Source organism: Typopeltis vanoorti, chromosome 1 (assembly GCF_054136105.1).
Source record: "Typopeltis vanoorti isolate ZY-2024b chromosome 1, IOZ_Tvanoo_1.0, whole genome shotgun sequence".
NCBI lineage: Eukaryota > Metazoa > Arthropoda > Arachnida > Uropygi > Thelyphonidae > Typopeltis > Typopeltis vanoorti.
In genome coordinates, this window is record NC_143549.1 from 64,222,687 (window position 1) to 64,245,963 (window position 23,277).

Consider the following 23,277-nt stretch of genomic DNA (forward strand, 5'->3'; position numbering starts at 1 on the left):
CGATCATGGTCGTCCAGTAAAAGGGCTTGAAGCCCACGAAGGAGTGTGAATAAAGCTGATTTTCATACAGAATTCTCTGGTGCTTTTACCAGAAGATAATCACCGTCGATGAATATTTTGCCTTTGGTTTTTTTTCTACCACAGTGTTTATGGGATCAGCGATTTCTTTCCTATAGATGATATTGTGTCAACATTGCCTTGTTTGTGTTTTTCACAAACAAGGCAAAGTTGACTCAGAAGGTATTCTCATTTATCACAAGAATCACATCTGGTCCAATGAAAATGGGCATGCAACTATTCATTCAAGGCATCAGCAGTTGTCCCAGTTAACCATCAACTTATGTGCAGGTGTTTTGGGATACGTTAATGGGGCCGTTTGTTTTGCTAAACAGGCTTACAGAACCTTTGTACCGTGAATTCTTGCAAAATAGTGAAAACATATTTCATGATGCACTCGATGACGTTCACCTGACGGGAAGCAGAAACATATAGTTCATGCATGATGGCGCCCACGACCCTTCATTGTGAAGGGAAGGGAATCTTCATTAAAGGTTTCTTGCACTAATTACATGGCCTCTGTCACCTAACCTAAATCCTGTGGATTTTAATCTGTGCGACCAGTTGAAATCATTGCTTTACCATAGGAAATTCAGGACACCAAATGAATTACATGAACTGCAGGAACGTGTTGAACATGCCTACAATGCTCAGACACTAGCCAGGAACTTTCGATTTTGGCAGGCCGTTGAAAAGTCTCAACATATCGATGATGAGACTTCTTAACGGCCCTGTGGCTGGCAACGTAAGTTACCAAGGAATTTATGCTCATCTCTTGATGTTGTATTTCTGTCGGCTTGTTGCTGCACCTACAAAAGGTTGTAGCTCAGAAATGTAAGGTTGTCGGACCCGCGTTTTTGGGACATATACATATATATATAATTATATTTTATTATACATAAATATGATTATAAATATAATGATGATATACAGTAAATATACGTTAGTTATTTATTATAGTATAATTTGCGAAACGTGTTGTTTCGCATTCTAGTGCCCTACGTCTCTTTTCGTGGTATTTTTTCAATGGTATTTTCGTGCTTTTATTTCTACTGATCCTAAGCTTTAACAGTACAAGTGACAAAAATTATTTATTTCCTATTTCCCATAGTTCTTCTAGAATTATCTCCTAAGATGATTATTTCATATAATACAAATGTAAATTCAAGTACTCAAGAAAAATTGACCTATCACTCAACAAGTAGGCACACAATGCAAATTATCATTCCTATAAAACACGGATTGCCACCACTTCATTGCCGTTTTTTGGCTTGCTCATTGAGCTTGCCATATCTCCAGTACCTTCATGACGGCAAGCCATCATCGTACTTGCTATCCTGAAAGTACTGGAGATGATTCTTTGAGATGGCAGGTAGTTGGATGACTTCAAGTTGAGTAGTCACAGATGGAGGTAGCACGTTGGTTTAATGTGTCACTCGAAAATGTCGCTGCACTGCAGTACAGACGCAGTTTCAGAAAATTGAAATTATTACAAGAAAAGTTGGCCAAGGTCGCGCGGGAGTGCGTAACAGACCACCATCCCACTCTAGCAGGAAGACAGAATCCTACGATGTACTGTCGATTGAGGTTGCTGCGGTCACAGGTGAAAACATTTTCAATCGGACTACATTAAGAAGGCTTAATTAACGTAGACTCTACTCAAGGAAATCAATGGTTTGTATCACATTAACCACAAATCACCGCCGAACCTGTCGAAACAGGTACCATGAACTTGTTACTCAGAGTCCTGATGGATACAGATCTCTACTTTGATGAGTGTTCTTTTAGCCCATAAGTGAATTCTAGACGTTTGATTCTGGAGAGAATCAAATGGCATGATACCACATGGCATGCGGTATCATCCTCCAACATAATAAAAGAAAGGGATACTTACAGTGGAGACGATGTTTTCTTGTGGCAGGAATAATGATCGACGTCCGAACCCATCTGCATGTTTTGTTTTGTTTTTGTTATTGTTTATAGGAATACCGTAATTGTGCAGAGGTGCTAAAAACATGTGCAATTTTTAAGGATGCGATTGCCGGCAGAGCGCAAGTAATAGAAGCACTCTTGAAAGTTGCTTCATCGTTCTATTCATCTTTGACCGGAATTCTCTGGTTAACATGATAGCCATGGCAGCTAAATGTTCAAGAGCAAATATAGGCGAAAAGATACCTTATTCGTGTGATGAGCTAAAGTCTGCTCTAGCTGAAGAATTAAATTTGTTACTACAGAATCTTATAGATACCGTTATACCTTTATATTGACACCACTATTAGGCAAGTTTAACTATTAGATCGTATATGTTATGTAACCATATTTTAAAGCATATTCTGTCGACTTCTGTAATATGATATTTCGGGTAATTCCTATAAGCCACTGTGTAATGTCCCACTTTCTCGCTGTCTCCGCATTTTATTGTTACTCCATTGTACACTATCACACCAAATCTTGTCTCCTGCTTCACCACAAACTGCACGAGTAACACAAGTATTTTGTTAATTGTGTCGAGCATGTATTGTGATAAACTAGATCCAAGTCGGTAGCGAGCTACAATGCGGTGAAAACATCGATTTTCAATTTTAAATGAACTGTTTAAATCTTTGCCAACGAAAGAGCGGATACAAGAACAGGTTGTTAGAATTAATCTTTAACTAAAATTTATATAAAGAAATTTAGTACTCCTCAAAAAGAGCAAATTTTTAGCAAAGGCAAAGGAATTCAAAATTATTATTATTATTATTATTATTATGTGACACTTCCAGGGAGTCCAAAGACTCATCGAGGGAGAGTGTGCCTACCGGATCGAACGATTGATTCCATTCCAATTACTAACCGCGCTCAAATTTGCTTAACATTTTTTACGTGAGCCATTAGTAGCAGAGGCTCTACCAATCGACCAACCAAATTCTCCATAATAACTTAGACATGATAAACCAGCCTACATATATGTATGTACACGTGTTCTCCGATCATCATCCACCATAATGAGTGACATCACCTCAAACGTAGATGGATTCATTGTCGTTACATTATAGGGAAATGTATCGAAAATGCATACCATCTAAAACCATAACAGACAATGAACACTGTGACAAGGTAAATCTGTTCGGGCAGTGGTAGTAATAATAATTCCACTTAGATCAGAAAGAGGAAACGTTTTTTTTTTCTTTCTTTTTCTTTTCATTAGGAAAAGAGGCCACCTGTAGGTAGAAATTATGCAATTGTAAGGGAGGGTAAAATCATATTTTTGTTTGCAATGACTGCATTCTAAAAGATATATCATGAAGATAAAATGACATATTAATGATAAACATTATCATCATCTCATCCGCTTGGTAACGGGTTGAGTCCACTAAGAAGAAAATTTCTCCACTTATCGCGATCTTTGGCCATTCTAGGTCATAATTCTATAGCTGGGCAGATGGGAATGTTCTTTCATCAACTTTATCCAAGTGTCTCTTGGTCTGCCTCTAGGTCTTTTACTTCCTATACATCCATTCAGAGCTAAACATGGTAGTCTATGAGGGCCATTCTCTGGATGTGGCCAAACCATCTCAGCTGATGCTTAATGATTGTGACTCTTATGTCATCTGGGAAGTTTATGATAAACATAAAGTATGATTTTTATGAAAAATAGGATTATGAAAAATTTCATAAATATGTTTTTTTATTTTTTAAGAGATCGATATTGAATAAATTGTATTTAATACTTAATAATCTTTACATTTCATCGCCTGAATTTCAAGCCATAAATTAAGTCACAATCGTTTTTCTAAGACGTGTATGCAAATAAACAGTTCAGATTCCGTATCCTATGATTAGATAAAGAAGGCTAAAATTCCCTCTAAGCGTGAAGAATAAATTTAGAATCTTGTATTGATAAAATGAATCAAAATAAATTTTAGTCATTGTTTTAAAATCTTGACTATCTGTGTAGACATGTGGCAAACTTTCTGGGTATTTAATGTTACACTGCAACAAGAAAGACTGTTGGAGGTTCGGTGACTAGACGAGCTTTTATAGAAAACCTTTTTTTCAGACAGTTCATTTTTAATACGAGTAGTAGGATGTTTTAACTCCTGGAACTCCAGACATTTTTCGATTTCAAATTTTTTATGGTCGACAGTTTTACATTAAGACAGTTAAACAGCTATTTTTGCATTTTTCTATTTGCATTTTAATTTTTCAGTTTATTTTTATTCACATTTCACATTAACAGTTACTATTTTATTAACATGCAATAGATAATTCTAAATGCATCAATTTCACTTTTCACAATGATATTTTTAAAAAAAATCGACTACAACTACAGTGAACAATGAAACTTTACACTTTTACAATTCTGTTCTAACTATGTGTACAATTTGGTACAATAATTTTGTATCAATTTACTTTTACTTTACTTTTCAAACTTTATTATTTATATATAATATTTATAATACATTACATGAACACAATTGTGCATAACAGATACTTTCACATAATAATAATATTAATAATAATAATTGATTATTTCAGTACTATTATTATTAATGATTGTTATTGTGATAAAATAAAATTAAATGCCAACTGTACATGGAAATCAGTTACATTTTTGACTCCACGCATTTCTTCGACTAATAACTGTAATTTAATAACGAAGGACATTATTATCAAAATCAATTTATCAATTTAATAATATTTTAATTAATTAATTGGTTGAGACTAGACATAAGTACAAATTTCAACTTTTTAAGTTTTTCTCTTTGTGAATTGAAGTCTTCTGTAGGAATCCTGATGCTGTAAAATAGTACTATAAAAAAGTTAAAAAAAAAAAACTCTACTAGAAGACAAAAAAAAATTCACTACGTATTGATAAAACTCCAAAAATTAGAAGAAACATTTCAATTTCGTATATCATATTAAGCTTTAATTTAGCATCTTCTTGCTTCCACTTCATAATACTAATATCAGTTAGGTGGTGGTGGGGGGATTTCAAATCGGAACCGTTGCATCCTAAACCTTCATTAGAGCGCCACATCACATGTCCGCTGGGATAGTACTTTCCAAATATTTTTTCTCCACATATCTTCATCTTGCAGACGATAGATGGCACCGCTGTAATTCAAAATTCAACTACTGCTACGGTATATACTGTACACTTCGTCCTGCTCACTTTGTCATTTATTCTCTTTATCGAATTTCGAAAAAGAGATAATAAGCCAGTGTAGAAACCAACACTCTACATTTGACATACCGTTTTATAATCCAGAGAAGTTAGAATATAAGACTACTACTAATAATTTTTTTTTTCAAAACTCAAAATTTTATTCATACTATTTACGATATATATACGAGACATGAGCACGAATGTGCATGATATCTACTCTATAATATAAAATGATAAGTCTTTTTTGTAACGTTTTTGTGTCAAGTTATTTGAAACGTTTTGAAACTCAGGGCTACACTGAGTGTCGAGTCTTCAAAATTCGAGTCATCAGAATTCAAGGAGAACAGACCTACCAGTCCGAAACTCGGGGAGGGGGGGGGGAGAGCGGAAGGCGTCAGGGGAGGATCCCCCCCTTTCGAGTCTTCAAAATTCGAGTCATCAGAATTCAAGGAGAACCGGCCTACCAGTCCAGTCCGGAACTCGGGGGATTGGGCGCCAGTGAAGGCGGAACCCCCCCTTTCGACTCTTCAAAATTCGAGTCATCAGAATTCAAGGAGAACAGACCTACCAGGCCGGAACTCGGGGGGGGGGAGCCGGGGGTGAGGAGCCCCCATAGTATGTATGTGTGTGTGTATATATATATATATATATATATGTTAAAGATACCAAGCAATTTTAAACTTGGTTTTACTCCTATATATACCTGCATATATACAAACAGCTACAGGCTTTCAAAGCCAATGTTTGGCTTATATCAGTGTTTCTCAAACTTCATATATCCGCGAACCCCTTCTCAAATTTTCATTATTACCAAGTACCCCTAATTAATTAATTAAAAAATAAATTCATTAAATAATTAAAAATAAATAAATAATTAAAAATAAATTAATTAATTAAAAATTTAATTCATTAAAATTAATACATTAAGTTAAGATATTAATTAAAATTAAATATCTATTTTATTTGAATTTATATGTTCATGTAAACAAAAAATATGATTTATTTTTAAATTTTCGTTCTCTAGAGATGTCAGACGACACACTCATCAATTTTTTGATCCTGATGCAATATCAACGTTTTATTGTTGCTTATAGTTACTTGTATTTGCTATATTGCTCTCTATTGGGGGTTTTATAAATCCAATCTTTAACCAATGATCCATACGTAAGAATTTGAAAGCTAAAAAAAAATACTGTATTTACTCGAATATAACTCTAAATTTTTTCCCAAAATTAAAGCTAAAAAATCGTGTTGCGAGACCGTGCGGGAATTTTCGGAAACTCAAGTTTTCAGAAAAAAACTGAAAACCATTTTCAGTTTTTTTCTGAAAAATTAAATTAAATTAAATTAAGCTAAATTAAAGCTTAATATGATATAAGAAATTGAAATGTTTCTTCTAATTTTTGGAGTTTTATCAATACGTAGTGAATTTTTTTTTGTCTTCTAGTAGAGTTTTTTTTTAACTTTTTTATAGTACTATTTTACAGTATCAGGATTCCTACAGAAGACTTCAACTCGCTACTCGCTATCACAACTTTTGACATCGAGAACAGTTTCTTTGTGTGCATCGTCAAAGTCATCTACCCAAATAGGGTCATCTTCTTTCCCATTATTTCAAGCAAAAAATACCAGTCTTGTAAAGTATCAAGTCTTGTAAATTACCAGTAATTTACAGACTTGAGATACGTAGAGCAGCGAAGAACTGCATATGATTGGTGCGGTATTAACAAAAGATCGCGCGAACCAAAGACAAATTAGCATTTCAACAGTTGAGTTGAAATGCTAATTCCCTTCAACTGAATTCCATAATATCTGAAACACATTCACTATATATTTCTTAGTTTTAACACGTTAACGACGGGGGTGGTGTCAAGCAAAACCATATGTTTCACCGGCAACATATGGTTTTGCATGGTCTATACAGCAGTTTCTGTTGGAGAGGAGATGTGATTCATTAGTTAGTGCCATTTTATCCCGGTTGTCTCTAATTGCACACTGTTTGTTGAAAAATATGACTCCTTTAATTATACATAGCCGAAAATTGCCACGTACCCGCTAACGACCTTTCGCGTACCCCCGGGGGCACGCGTACCATACTTTGAGAAACACTGGCTTATATGAAGATGTTTTAGGTGACATTAGAATATAAACTTCTTGGAAAGAAGCCAACGGACACTCCATGGGCAAGGTACATCGTCGCACGTAACGAGTAACGTGTTTGTAGCCGGCATGAATTAGAGGAATATGATGCTCCCCAATCAGTGCAACTGTGTCGGGGTGAAATGGCTGAGAGAATGGAACTGACGGAGTTTGAAACAGGTATTTGACCAGGATACTATGTTGCACACCTATACGTTCGCAAATCGTTGACAAATTAGGCCATCCAGGTCAACAATCAACGTGGAAGCTAGTGGGTGTTGCGGATGTCCAGTGAATGTCTCGTACCAAAGTGCGTAACCCTAACTATGAAACTTAGAGATGGCGGTGTGATGATATGGTTCTGTTTTTTTTTTATTTGTTTGTTTGTTTGTTTGTTTTTTCAAGTTTTGCTCGAACCGCTGTCCGTTATACCACGAACATTGAACTATGTATCTAAAGATTCTGGACAATGCAATGCTTCCTACTTTGTAGCGTTTCTACTGAACTGACCATTGTCTCTTTCAACAATACTATGCACCGTGTCATATGGCTGCTGCTGTAACTGCGTGGTTTGTGGACATAAACGTCACCACATTGGACTGACCTCTACAGAGCTCTGATCTCAACTCTATTGAACATCTGTGGGATGAACTGGAGTGTCTGGTGAGGTCAAGGGACGCGCACCCCACAGCAGTCCATGACCTCATCACATGCCTACAGAAAGAATGGTCAAAAATTCCCTTGAACACTCTCGTACGCTTGTGGAAAATATTCCCCGTAGGATTGCTGCAGGCATCGCAGCGAAAAGAAGTCCTACATCTTATTAAGATGGGCACCATGGTTGTTTGTTTCTCACACTATGGTGTCCGTTGACTTCTTTACATGCAGTGTATGTAAAGAAGTCAACTATTATTATATTACTAATAGATGACAATAGAAGTCAACTAGCATATATTACTAATAGATGCTATAGTAGATACACTTCAGTTTATATGCTTAATATCGTTATTAATTATTGTTCATATGTGTACAAAGTACTGATATATGTACAATTAAGGTATTATAATTATTATATTTCTGATCATTTTATTTCACTATGCTTCAGACATTCACTTTAATACACGTCACATTTCTTTTATCAATCAATATTTTTTTATTGTCCATACATACTATTTACAGTGTATACGCGTGCACATATGTCTATACAAGTACATATATTAACATAGATTGCATGCAGAATACTGCGTGATGATAATAATAATAATAATAATAATAATAATAATCATTATCATTATCATCATCATTGTGCTTATGTATATATATTAACATATATAGTAACATAGATTGCATGCAGAATACTACATGATAATTTTTTTTAATAACAATAATTCTTTATTGATTGCTAAAATATTTATACATACAATAAACATCTTGTGTTTATTTGATTTATTTGTTTATTTACAGAGTTCAGCACTAAGTGCTGCAATTCCTACATTGGATTTCAATTAAAATTTTTAATAATACTTTTTGCCTTTATATATTTACAACACATGTTCTAATATTAACAATGAAGATTATACAGAATTTTTTGCATAATTTTTTATTTTTTATTTTATTATTATTTTTTTTAAAGTTTGAGAAAGAGTGATTATACATACAAATTTCTGCATTTGCTTATAAGGATTACTTGTAGAGAATAATTTATTTATTTATTTATTTATTTATTATATATTTTTATTATTACATATTATTACATTTTTTATTATTACATATGATACATACTTGATTACATATTTTTCTTTTAAAAAAAATCAATCCTTTTTTTATTATTAAAATTATGATTACATATTGTGATTACATATTTACAACACATAAGATTACATATTTACAACAGGTTTAATTCTGTTTTTTTATATAACAATGAAATTCGTACAGATTTTTTTCTTTCTTTTCTTTTTTTTTCCCCTGTATAATGCATTAATAATAATAATAATATTTTTTTTATGTCCCAGATAAATTACATGCATAGATGCTGTAATATATATATATATATATATATATATATAATATTTATGACACATTACAATTGTGAGTAATAGATACTTGCAAGTTAATAATTTTCTTCCTCGAAGCTTAGCAGAGCTTATCTGAGGAAGATGATAGATGGTGGTAGTTTCTTGGTTATATTTCTATACTGGTCACAAACCAGGTGTTAATTTTACGGTTTGTTGGTACGTGCTTGGAAGACTTCGACTGCTATCACAGTTTAACTTTTTTTTTTTTTTGCAAATAGGGTTGGATTTACACATGGTGTTTGTTTCTTTGTGTTCTTGTAGTGATGGATTTTGAGAGGGGGTTTGTCATAGGTGTGTGTGTGTGTGTGTGTGTGTGTGTGTGTGTGTGTGTGTGTGTGTGTGTGTGTGTGTGTGTGTGTGTGTGTGTGTGTGTGTGTGTGTGTGTTTGGGGAGAGAGAAACAGGAATTGCTCTAATTTTCATTATCGCTATAATATTTATATAGTGCTGCCTGTTTCAGCTCTCTGTATGTTCCTAGGTTTCTGTTGTCGAACAGCAGTTTGTTTATCATGTCAAGTATGTAGAAGTTTCGGGTGGCTTTGCCGTGCTGATTGTTGTACTTATATGTTATGTAGTTTGTTGACTATGGTCTTGTTATTTGATATGTTGTTCTGGCTACTCTATAGGTTGGGCTGTAGTAATGTTTTAACATGACTGTGTAGTGGCATAAGTGTTTCACATTAAATATTTTGTATTTTGTCCGTGCTTCATGCATACGTGTGGGTTGTTCCCAGAATATCAGTTTTACCATTTTATCTTGCAACCATTGTAACCTGTTAAGTCTGTAGTCTGCGCAGAATGCGTATGATGTGATTGCATATCTTAAAATGTTTTCACATAATGCTTTATAGATTAGTATTTTTATGTGGGTTGGGGCAATGTCTTTTAATCTGTATAGTTTGCTTGCTATTATCCTAAGCTTGGTAGGTAGGTAGTTTGTATGGCTATTCCAACTTTGATCAGCATCGAAGTGAAGTCCGAGATAGCGTGTTGTTTTCACCTGTGTGATGGTTGTGATTTTAGGTTCTGTGCTTTGTGTATAGGAGGATGAATGTTGGACATTGAGATATTTAGTTTCTATGGGCAGGGTTTGGGGGTTTTTGAATACCATTAGCTTTGTTTTTCCAGGGTTTATATATATGCCGTTTTCGGTTAACCAGTTAGTGATTTGATTAATGTCGTGTTGCATATTTGTGTAAGCGATATTTGCATTGTTGTGAATGGATACTATGGCCGTGTCGTCTGCGTACTGGAAGATTTTACTTTTTAGGGGAAGGTGGCTTATGTCGTGTGTGTATATGTTAAATAGAATGGGAGATAGGACAGCTCCTTGCGGTACTCCACAGGTTACATGTACCTCTTTGCTGTATGCTGATCCTATACGTGTGGTATGCTTTCTGTTTTTCACGTATGATTTAATCCACTGGAGTAGACGACCTCCAATTCCGATATGCGTTAGTTTCGTTAGCAAGGTTTTGTGTGTTAGTGTGTCAAATGCTTTTGTTAGGTCAATGAATACCACTAATGTTATTCTGTTTTTATCCAATGCAGCTTTATTAGATCTGTGAAATCTTCCAGGAGTGTTGCTGTTCCTTTATTTTTTTGAAACCCATATTGTGTTTTGGGTATGATTTGAAATTTTTTAACGTATCATCATTGTGCTTATGTGTATATATATATATATATGTGTGTGTGTGTATATAATATGTATATGACTTGGTTATTTTACTCCTAATCCCAAGTAAGCAAACAGTTAAGTTTGCGCCTGAAACGTAGTTCAAGTCTAAAGGTGATGCAACACCAGGGCAACTCATTGTAAAGGTGGGTAAAGATCTGATCACTATTCTTAGTATTTTCCATAATGTTAAGCACATCTCACTAAGAGATGTATACTGCAATACATTATGGGTGGGGTCACTACCCAGACCGGTTTCAACCTTTTTTGAAGTCTCCTCAGTGAGTAGCTAGACCCTAAATACCAAGGTTTCAGGTGCAAACTTAACTGTTTGCTTACTTGGGATTAGGAGTAAAATAACCAAGTTTATAAAATTACTTGGTAATAACCCTAATATACATTATTCCCAAAGGGAAAAAATCTTATTTACATCTATATCTCCTCCAGAGATTATTCAAAATAAAAACGCCTTTTAGCAACTTGCATAGGTAAAGTTGATAAGGCTCTGTATTACTAAAACTTGCATTATATATACTATATATATTATATACACACACACACACAATTAAAGTACTCGTAGCACATTTTCTGTTCACTATGACATTTGGTACATTAATATTTTTTATAAATGTATATAAAAATATGTTTAACTAACTAAAAATATATTCATAGTATTTACATATGCATGAGCAAGTATGTGCATACAATTACATATATATCCATATACACTTACATTACATACACCTTACATTTCATATGCATTGACATTACACACATATAGAGTAAGTACAAAAATCATATCAGTATACTTAACGTTTATTTTGTTCACATCTTGCGAAGCGAATATTTTCTGTGATGTTTTAGATGCCTTTAGAGTAAGTAAGTAATTAGACTAGTAATACTATTTTTATTTTATACCTTATTATATATTAAGCTATTATAATTATTCCATTTCTGATACCTTTACTGCACACAAAGCTAGAGGGTTTAATTTTTTTAAATATACTTCATTATAATAATAATGTAGCAAGTACCGTATTTTAGCAGTATACTTATTTTCTTCACACTTTCCGAAGAAAATATTTGATTTATGTGAAGATGTTTTAGGTGCCAATCGTGTATATAATTAGAATACTAATATATAGTAGGTACACTTTGTAACGAGTAATTTCATTAGTCCAATTAAATGTTTATTATTATTATTTATTTTATTTTATTATTTTTCGGCATGTTGCTTCTTTAATATCAGACGTTTTTTAATATCAGTTATTGCTGGTATTGAGTTTAGGGACAACATATAAAGTTAAGTTCTTTATGTTCTACGGTAGCTTATTTAATAGTTTTGGTGCATAGAATCAACGGGTTGCTTTTCCATATGCATTATTATAATTTCTGGTGATGCATGTTATATGATGGGATCTGATTTGATATGGATTAGTTATTGTTGTTCGGTAGTTTCTGGTAAAGCAGGGTCTTAGCATAAGAGTGTAATGTTTAAGATTTCGTAGTGAGAGGTCGATTTTTGGTATAATTTGATAGATGGAAAAGAGGAGCACTACGTACTATTTTGGCACTCCAAAGCTGTTGTTGCCATCAGCCTGTTTTGTAATGAGTTCTGTAGTACTTCTGTTAAGTTTATTTGGGATGTGATGAGCATAGAAACAAGTCCGTTAATATCTGTAAATACTGTTCGCCCTATTTTTTTTTTTTTTTTTTTTTTTTTACCAGCCATGCTAACTGAGTGTTTAGGTTATGATTTTTAGCCTAATACAGCTAACGTTTTTCTTTCCTCATCATGCCCACCTCAGTCTTGGAATATACCCCCCATTCCCCTAAAATTTAACTACAGTTGCTGATTCTTTTTTATGATTAGATATTTAATTTAATTTAATTATACGATGCATCTAAATTTATTGATTGAAGAAATTACCTGCCAGAACGATGGTACTGACCCGTTTATATCTTATTAATATAATCATTAATACACTGATTGGTTTAAATGATAGATTAGTTGTTGGTTTAGTAGCTGTTAAGCTTTCTGTAGATGATTTCGGCAATTTTTTCAAGCAAATATTTGCAATTGTAAACTTACCTTACATTAGTACATTGATGCTGTAGGTTAAAGAAAGGTTATATAAACCAGAAAACTTGCTCCAGGGAACAAACATGATTTTTGTTTTCAAGACCTCTGGTCAGACCTCCAGTGAGCTGAGTCAGTGGCAGTGTTACCATACTGAGGCGATGAAATTCCTCTATTCACAAACATCCTTGCTATGACAGGTTGGGTTCGAGCAAATGGACTTAGTTGGAAAGCAGGAAAAGCTCAACAAGCCATTTTGGAGAAGAATGCTTAAACAGCTGATTATGTTCAATGACTGAACAGCTGTTTTAATCAGTCTGCTATTAAATTTATTCCTATTTATTTCATAATGGGTTCCCTTCCTTCTTCCCCCATCCCTTAGGACGGGTTGGGCTCTTCTAATGAGTGATTAAATATGCATTTTATGACTGTAGATCCGTGTGTGTTCACGGGGGCCGGCTTGCTTGTTCTGAGGGACGAAAATCCCGAGTTTCTGGGTGAAAAACTCTCTACCTCCTTATGAGACACCGGAGGCAGAGACTAACTTACCTTTAGTCGAAAGAGATAAGATTAAGGTTTTCTCACGTCTTGGACGTGAATCGAACCTAGGTCTTTCTGACCAAAGGGCTTTGTCTATATCGACTGAGCTACGGAGGTTGTAATTTATTCCTAGAATTCTACTTAATTAAATAAATTAGTCATCTATTTTTTTAGGAAACAATTGGTTTTCATCCCCCACTGTGACTACTTCATCCATTATCTTGCTTATTAGAGGTCCGAAGTGGTATCAGAAGTATGTTCGGTCTCCTGAACATGCTTTAATGAAAAGGTAATCCTTGACTATTATATTTCCACCTTTTGTAGGCGCGGCTTGCTTTAAAATGAATAGGTTTTTGCTCTCCGTCCCAGAAGCCGTGAATTAGAATCCCACTATGAGCATGGATGTTTTCAATAGACGATTTTCTTCTCCAGTGATAGCCAAACGATGACGACGATGACCACCATATTAATTGAGGGATTTGAAGTGGCTTGAAAAAAATGTCCCATGTTTGGTCTCTCTCTCTCTCTCTCTCTCTCTCTCTCTCTCTCTCTCTCTCTCTCTCTCTCTTCTTCGCCTGGAACATCAAATTTAAATTGCACTTTCTTTTTTTGAAAGGATTTATTTCACCATACGAAATTCAGAGCTTCATCACTGAGTGTGTAGGCAGCTTAATCCATAAATAGGTACATATTTTGCATGATTATTTAATATTTAAATTAATAAAGTAAAAAATATTTAAAATGTATTGAGAGTTATTTTTATATCACTCCGACATACACCGCGAGACCTGTATCAAATAAATGCTTGGATGTGACAAAAAAAAAAAAAGGAAAAAAACGTTATAAACAGAAATATTATAAATGCGTTCTTATTTCATAGCCAATTGTATAGAAACTTAAAGAAAATTTTGAAAATTGACTAGAGAGCTCTTGAAAATAAAAATAAAACACTTGGCATTGGAGTTGTCTTAGATTGCACTACTTAAAAGACACGAGCTCTGCCCAGGAGCCCGTTCGTATATTATTAGTGCAATGATTAGGTAGGTTTCACTGGCCTGACAGCTTTTTTTTCGAACTGCTGATGTTCATCAGACACCAGGCACAAACCTCGCTGACATAACAATCCTCTTTAAGAGAGTTGTATTTTTTATGAAAAATAAGTGAACGCTTGGTCTGTGCATACTTGTAATTATTGAAGAAGCGCCTAAAAGATGAGTTAATAGAAATATGGGATATTATAAATCCTTCCTTAAGTAATACAAACCAAGGGAACTCCAGTGCTGAATTATATTCTCATAAGTCTCTGGTCCATTTCTGAACCTTTCTTTCAGTTTATATACATTCGGCTATGAAACAAGGACTGAATACTAATATTCCCAGGAGCAATAAAAAAATAAAAGCAACAAGAAAAATGAAATGAAAAAAATGTCATAAGTAAGAAATTAAATAAATTAATAAAGTTATTACTTATACAGAAATGCTTGTGAAACTTTTGAACGAAATAGACAAAAAAAAATAAATAAATAAACAAAGCCACAACCATCATAATAATTAATCAATTTAAAAATAGTGAAATCGGAGTGGAGTGCGACTTTCCAGTCCTTGTCCCTCCCGCTTTAGAATGACTCTGGTAACTTCTAAACAATGCATAATTCTGGCTGGTGCTTTTCACCAGTATCACTTGCTCATGATACTTCTTTCAGAGTATTTAGTCTAGTATTGAACGAAGACAGATTAATAATTTGGGGATTTTGCCAGTCCAATTATGTTCTGCATAGTCCGAAAAGTGAATTGTTTACTCTATAATTCTCTAAAATTTAGAACTAATAATAATAATAATAATAATAATAATAATTTAGAATTAATAATGCGATCTTTGCTTAAGTACTTTATTAAATCGAATTCGTATAGTATTAGATGATGTGTGCAAACTTGAACAGTACTGCGTGATCATGACGTCATCCTTCGATATTTTGTCTGATTGCTAAAGTATCTTGACAACTGCACACGTTTATCTTTTACTGCTTTATGAAGGTATTTAAAATAGGTGGTTATAATAATTTCTCGATAACTCACTAATATTAACGAATGCTTTGAAAATGTAGTGTCTTGTGTTTTTATTATTTTTCCGAGTTATACGAATGATCGATTACCACGCAGTGCAAATAAAAGTCTCAATAGCTCTGGTTTGGGGCTTTACATGAAAAGTGTTATGATAAATGATAACTTTGTCTGACCAAAGAAATGTTATCACATCATTTTCATGACTGCAACACCTGATAAAATAGGATCTTAGGATACTTGGTACTTAGGATACTTCTCGTGTGTTGAAAGAGGAGAAAAGTGAACAACAACAACAACAGGCCATTGAACCTATATATAGGTGCGGTGAGTAATAGAGTAAGGAATAACACAGTGATGAGAATAAAAATGGCAAATGAATGAAATACAAAGACAGCTAATGTGTAAAGACGTAGTGTAATATGGAGCCTGAAATAATAACTATAATTATAATGCAGAATTATAAAGTTCAATTAACCTTATACTTTGTAGATACTGACGAGTCATTTTCCTGTGATAAATACTTATAGCCCTTTACCCACAACAAGGACAAGGGCGTAACTAGAATAGATTTGAAGAGTGTCAAAGCAAGCGATTCCCCCCCCCCTGATTTTGTGATGAAATTGCTGTTGTTTGTTTCAGCCTTTATTGGCACCCATCTGTAGGAAAATATTATGTCTAGACCAGTGATGGCGAACCTTTTTTTACTCAGGTGTGTCAAACATCTTTTTTTTTTTTTTAAATATTGACGTTGTTGATGTGCCACTTGCATACATGCATTATAAATTTAACTACATAATCATAGATGGTGACTTATACATATCGTATTAGGCTATTTATTTAACAGGACATTGATATAAAATCTATGAATTCATATTATACAATTAATTTAATAAAGTGAAATTACAAACTTACATTACATTTAATGACTTCTCTGTTGCTGAGTACTGGTAGAAAGTTGCTTTATAGAAGGGCTATAGTGTGTAGATTTTAATGCTACACAGACAGCGCTCAAATCATTGCTCAATCTATTTCTCCCTTTCGATTTGATATTATTTAAGGCAGGAAATATAGTTTCACAAGAGTATGTAGAAGAGAAAATTATTAGAAGAGCTTTAGCTCTATCTACAAAATAAAATAGAAATAGGCTAACTATAAAATATAATTCTTTCAATGAACCGAAACCTACCTTCGCCTTAACTGAGAGCGATCTCACACGATTTATCGCAGTTTTTTCATCAGAATACCAATATTTTTCGACATCCAAGGTGTGTCACCTGAAAACCTCAAATGTGTCAGTGCTGACACGCGTGTCACAGGTTCGCCATCACTGGTCTAGACGTTTATGAATTTAAGGTTGGTGTTGCACATCTCTGAATACCTGTTTCATTTCCATAAATTTTTTATCAAATATAATATTCAGTAGATACATTTTATTTTATAAGTTCAGTCAGAGATTTTTCCTAATTAATTAAAAAGACGTTGTTATTACTGCTAGCCAGTCAAATAAGATGATGCACTTACATATTATATTTCGAAATATAATTATTTCACACAGTTCTAATATAATACCGATATAATTTTGCATATAATTTTATATAAAACGATTTAATTTTGTTGATATTTATTTTCAAATCTCAAATTTCAAATTTCTATACCATTTTAAACTTCGAATTTCAAATTCCCATACCATGGATAGGAATTTGAAATTCGAAGCATTTATATTGATTTTGGATTAAAGAGTTACAAGAATCAAACAGAAAATTATTTTTATATATTTGCATACTTGTAATTTTGAAATCAAATATTATTTACTTCAAATCAAATCAAATAATAAAATTTACTTCGTTTCTAAAGCATAAATTCTTAAAACTGCGTAGAAAGCAGAAATTAGTATTATTATTATTATTAGCTGTAGTGTTAGTATTAGTTAGTATTTTCAGTGACCTCAATGCAACGTTAAGAAACATAGCTACTCTTAGCACAATATGCTCTTCAAAGTTTTCTAAAACAAAAATCATTCTTTCTTAGTTTATGTATTGCAGATTTTTTTTTTTTGTTTTTATCACAAAGAGTAAAACATATCAACAACAACGATACATTTACGGATTGATATGCTACTTTCGTATCGCTTAAATTATCAACGAAATATAATACCAACAGTGCTGTAATATCGTCTGCTGATGAATGACTATCTTGCATTAATTGCCCTTGATGACTTTCATTTGACATTGGACTCACTCAACATGTGAATGTTGCTGTGTCAATGAATGGGAGCGGTGAAAGATGGCAGCGGATATAGCCGGTTTAACTACATCCTGTCAGGTAAGCCGTGAGATTCATTTACTTTGCCAAGGACAATCGCCTTTGCTGCATAAACCATATATCTGTTTTACTTCTATGTGCAGAAAATATACATTTGCTGAACTTTGTTACTATTCATGAGAAATTCTTTATAATTATTTTTATCATGGATAATTTGAAGTACTTTTTTCTCACCTTCAGAATTTATTTCTTGTTTATTTGTACTGTTAATTAAGTTAATACTTGGAGCTATTAAGAGTTGCTAGTTTACAAAGGTGCACTGAGCACTCAGGATAAGTTTAAACGAGGTTTCTGTAAATTTAGAGGTAATATTTGATGCCAACATTCGTGAAGTAGCTGTTGGTCATATTCTAACGTTAAGTGAGTTAAGCCTAACATTTTGATGTGTTACTTTATCTTCTCTCTCGAAGACTTTGATTCTAGCATAATAATACTAATAAGTAAAGTGTGGAAAATACTCAAGTATGTGAAAAAAGTCGTCATTCGAAGTATATGAGTAGCTTGTATTAGCATTACCATATTATTTTCTATACTATTAGTTGTAAGTTTTTGATGATAAACATGAATATATGATAAATTAAACGAAGCATTTAACCTTACTAATCACAAAGCAGCAGGCGGAGTTCTTTAAGTCCTAGCTGGCGTTTTCGAAATATAGGTGGAGTGGTCTCCACCCTGAACCGAAGGCTGAGCCATTGGCTATGGATGATTTTAGGCGCGCATCGAGGCCAGAGAGCGACAAACAACTGCCCCCATCTCGTAATGTTGTCAGCAATAGTGTGTGGAAGTTCTACGGTCGATTTTTCTGATTGTTAGAATAAACAAAAAAAAATGAATAAATAAAATAAAATTTACTTTATTTATTTATTTCCGAAGTTCGTCGAGATCGATGAACTTCGGAACCGACTGAAAAAAAAAAAAAAAAGACCTAGAAAGAGATCCACTGAATCGAACCTATAACGGGATTTCCTCTGACAGTTCAGTTAAGAAACAAGAATATAAGTCTATGCACGAACCCATGCTTCAGTAAAGTGCACTTGTGATCCTTTAACCAAGGTCAACGATAGAGAATTAGAAGTGGTTACAAATTACAGAGACAAGGCGGTCTGGAAGCTGGATCCCACAATATCATTATTATTCTGTCTTTCTTTGTTAGGGGAAGCAGAAATGTTTTTTTTTTTTATCAGGCTGTAACATCCTCTTGTTGACTTTGCATTTAACATATCAGTTTGTCCCATTGCTGCTGAGAATAATACACTGAGTTAGCTTTGCATTAAGAACACCCACCTAATAACTCGTTGGTCCACCTCTCTGTGCAATCATAGCTCGCAGACGCCTCGGAACAGATTCCACAAAGTGTCGAACATTCTCCATGCGTAACTCGCCGCTTCGGCAACTCCGTCAGTTCACGCTCATTCCGTGGAGAAGGATCAGCAATTCTTACACCCCGTTCTAGTATATCCCACACATGTTCAGTTGAGTTACAGTCAGGGGAGTTTAGGGGCAAAGGCAATGTGACGAATTGCTTGTCATGTTCCTACAACCATCAGTAGTTGTACGATGACAAGGTGCATTGTCCTGTTGAAAGATGGCACTGTGGTCGGGGTAGACCTCTTGCAGATATGGATAGAGATGGTTGGCTAACAGAGTCCTGTAGCGTTTACTATTCCGTGTTTGTGTGGTGATAACCAACGGACCTATGGCGTGCCACGAAAAAGCTCCCCAGCTTTTTCGTGGCACGCCATAGGTCCGTTGATTATATACCATCTCCACCGGCTTGTTGAATCCCAACTGTGCAACCGGGGAATAAGGTTTCATGCTGTTTACGCCAAATGCGAACCTGGCCATCAGCATAGTACAGCAGGAAACGGGACTCATCACTCCTGACAAGATTCTTCCTTTTGTGGAGTGTGTACTGCCGACGTTCCTTGGTCCATGCGAGGCGTTGTTTGCGATACCTGGCCGTAATCATGGGTGCTCTTGTTGGTCTCCAGCTGTGGAACCAAAAGCGAAGCACGGTACAGCGCATGATGCGTGTAGAAATGGGTCGAAATGCCCCCACTATTGTACTGGTGGATGAGCTGGGTGAATATTGTACGTCGTTGCTGAGATACCAGTCGTGACACCCGACGCTCACCTCTAGGATCAACCACGCGTGGCTGACCAATGTGAGCCCTTCTGCTGGATGTCTGTTCATGGTTAATCCAGTCCTCGTACACGCTTGATACAGTACTACAGCAACCAAACAAGTGCGGCTGTTTTCCAAAGTTTTCCTAAGAAACGCCTCTGGCTGGGACCAAATCCTTAATCTACGTTGCTATAATTCAAATGTATTAATTCTTTTAAAAAAAAAATTTTTTTAACGACTGCACCATAAAGGATCATGTAAAAGAATTTTCTATCTTTACTTTACATACAAGAGAATAATTTAGCTAAGCACGTATAATAACTCTTAAATCAATTTTATCTCAAGCAACTCCGAATTATTCAGTCGTGGCTGTTGCTTTAATCAGGTCTCACAGGTTCGATTTGTTTTTATGAGACAGTGCATTAGCTAACAAAGATCAGGCAAGTTATTAACAAAAACCAAACATGTTTTTTGGTTTTGTTACTAAGACAACTAATATACAAGGGAAATAGGACATATTTCAAGTTTCAAAATTCATATATATTTCATAATTCAAAACATCTCATTCCAGTCCAAATCCTATTTAATTATCCTTTATGCATTAGCTATAAACTTGAATTCAACGTATCAAAACAGCAGTTTACTTTCTACTATACTGTGAATTTGTGCCATTTTGTCATTCAGCGCGACATGCATATGTAACATTTAAGTGAGATTGTTGAACGTAGGCTACTAAAATTTAGTTAACTTTTCTACGTCTGTGGATAAAAACCTACTGATTTTCATTGTGTTAGTTTAAGAAATTGTTATTTTTTATTGGTAGTTATTGTATATAGAACACGCCATTTTTTACCCACATCTTTTAATTTTTTGGCTATTTATATTTAGTTTTCTGTATGGTTAATTAACAGGCATTAGACCTGAAAGAGAAGATGTCCTCTGAAAAGGTTGTTTTCGCAAAGAAGAGGTTGATTATCGATACAGACGGTGGAGTGGATGACGCTCTAGCATTATTGTTAGCTCTTAGCGCTGAAAACTCGGACATATTAGCAATAACCTGTGTCAATGGGAATACTGAAGTAAATAACGTCTGTCAGAACGTAATGCGAGTCCTTGTTGTATCCGAGAAAACTCAGGTAAGTGTTTCTTAGAGAGCAAGTTTTGCGACTGGTTAGATTTTGATATTACTTGTAGAGTTGCGGTACTCAAAATCTGGCTAGTCGCAATCGTTTTCAGAAGCACTGAAACTATTGTTCTAAATTTTTCTCAGGGATAATTACGAAGGCCTATTCAAAAGTTTGTATATCGCAACGTTCCCTTAAATTTTCTCTAGTTTATCATCTCTTATTCAGGGATATACATCAGTGAATAAGAGACGATAACAATATCAGCTCTCCCCAATATACAATTTTAGAGGAACCTAAAATATTATAGGTGTTGGTGCAGGGCAAGATGTTTCATTTATGCAATTATTACACACTTATGAAGAATAATCATTGTTGCTCAAAAATATTATATGTTTGTATTTCCTACATGATCATCATCATACGTTCAACACATGATCAAAGCAAACTTGTGATGTTTAGAACCTGACGAGTCTATTTAATATGGTCTAAGGGTAATTAGATATAATCTCTATTAGATCAGCAATGCTAACCATCTTTTGTATCTTTTTTCCCCTTCAAAACAAGATATGACTGATCGAGAAATTCGACAACACACATATTTAATTTACTAATAGATTGCAATAAATGGTAAAATTATTGAACGTGATATTGCATATGCAGTACATTCCTATGTGGGCTTGGTTGATTGAGTGAGTAACTCCGATCTCCAACCAGTAGGTTGCTTATTGGAAAACCACAGTGAAATCCTTAGGCGGTAGACCATTCTATTTCAGACCTGAAATGACTTGATGAAGTTCGATGTTTGGTCTGTAATACATACACACACACACACACGCGCGCGCGCGCGCAAAGAGAGGGAAGGAGGGAGGAAGAGAGCAGGCATCGAACTTCATCGACTCATTTCAGGCCCGAAAAAGGATAGTGTATATAATATGCACTGAGTGGAAAGAAGTTAACGGGCACCACCATGTACAAAGCGCATCGTGCGATATAATGAGTCACGTGTTTGTAACCGGTATGAATTAGAGGAATATGATGCTTCTAAGTCAGTGCAACTGTGTCTGAGTAAAATGGCTGCGAGAAAGGAACTGACGGAATCTAAGAGAGGCATTTAACTAGGATGCCATGTTACAGACCTATATGTTCGGCAAATTGTTGACAAATTCGGCCATCCGAGGACAACAATCAGTCATATTATACTGAGATGGAAGCGCTGGGAGTCAACTGTAAGTGTTGCCCGCAGTGAACGATTCACCACACTCACTGAACGTGACCGTAGGTTGCTACGAAGGATAATATGTAAAAAACGCCATTCCTCGTCATACACGTTCAATGTGGAGTTCTAGACATCGACTGGAACAAGAATCTGCACAAAAAACATTCAAAACGGATGCTTGCAACATGGATTTTCATGGTAGGACCGCAATATGCAAGCCCCACATTACCCGAAACAATAGTCAGCGTTGCCTTCAGTGGTGCAAAGAGTATAGAGTGGAACGTGGAAGCTTGGAAAGCTATGTAATGGAGCAACGAATCACGCTACACCCTCTACCGAGTACATGGACAGGTGTATACGCGTCGGATGCCCAGTGAACGTCCGTTACCAGAGCATAACCCAATTTTTCCTGGTTTAGCCTTGAACCTCTGTTTATGGTGCCACGAAAATTGAATTCCAAGAGGTATCTGAAAGATAATGCAATACTTACTACTTCGTGGCGTTTCTGAGGAACTGACCATGTGTCTTTCAGCAAGACAATGCACCGTGTCAAAAGGCTGTGGATGCTGTAACTGCGTGGTTTGTAGACGTAAACATCACCACATTGAATGGCTTATACAGAGCCCTGATCTCAACCCTACTGAAAATCTGTGGGATGAACTGGGACATCTGGTGAGGTCAAGGGACATCCGCGGAACAACAG

At 34.9% G+C, this 23,277-nt stretch overlaps 1 protein-coding gene across 7 annotated transcripts in view; it reads left to right on the forward strand.

The window, feature by feature from the left end:
- The window catches only part of LOC150110046 (nucleoside hydrolase-like), a 119,239-nt gene that overhangs the window by 68,804 nt on the left and 27,158 nt on the right, over window positions 1–23,277 (forward strand). For 6 of the 7 annotated variants that reach the window (XM_090397698.1, XM_090397681.1, XM_090397672.1 and 3 more), the window contains one exon: window positions 21,143–21,367. In XM_090397698.1, coding sequence (XP_090253824.1) covers window positions 21,164–21,367 — 204 coding nt within the window. In that variant the 5' untranslated portion in view covers window positions 21,143–21,163. Of the gene's footprint in view, window positions 1–17,983; window positions 18,104–21,142; window positions 21,368–23,277 lie in introns of those variants that run through there. The other variant, XM_090397653.1, reaches the window with a different exon arrangement.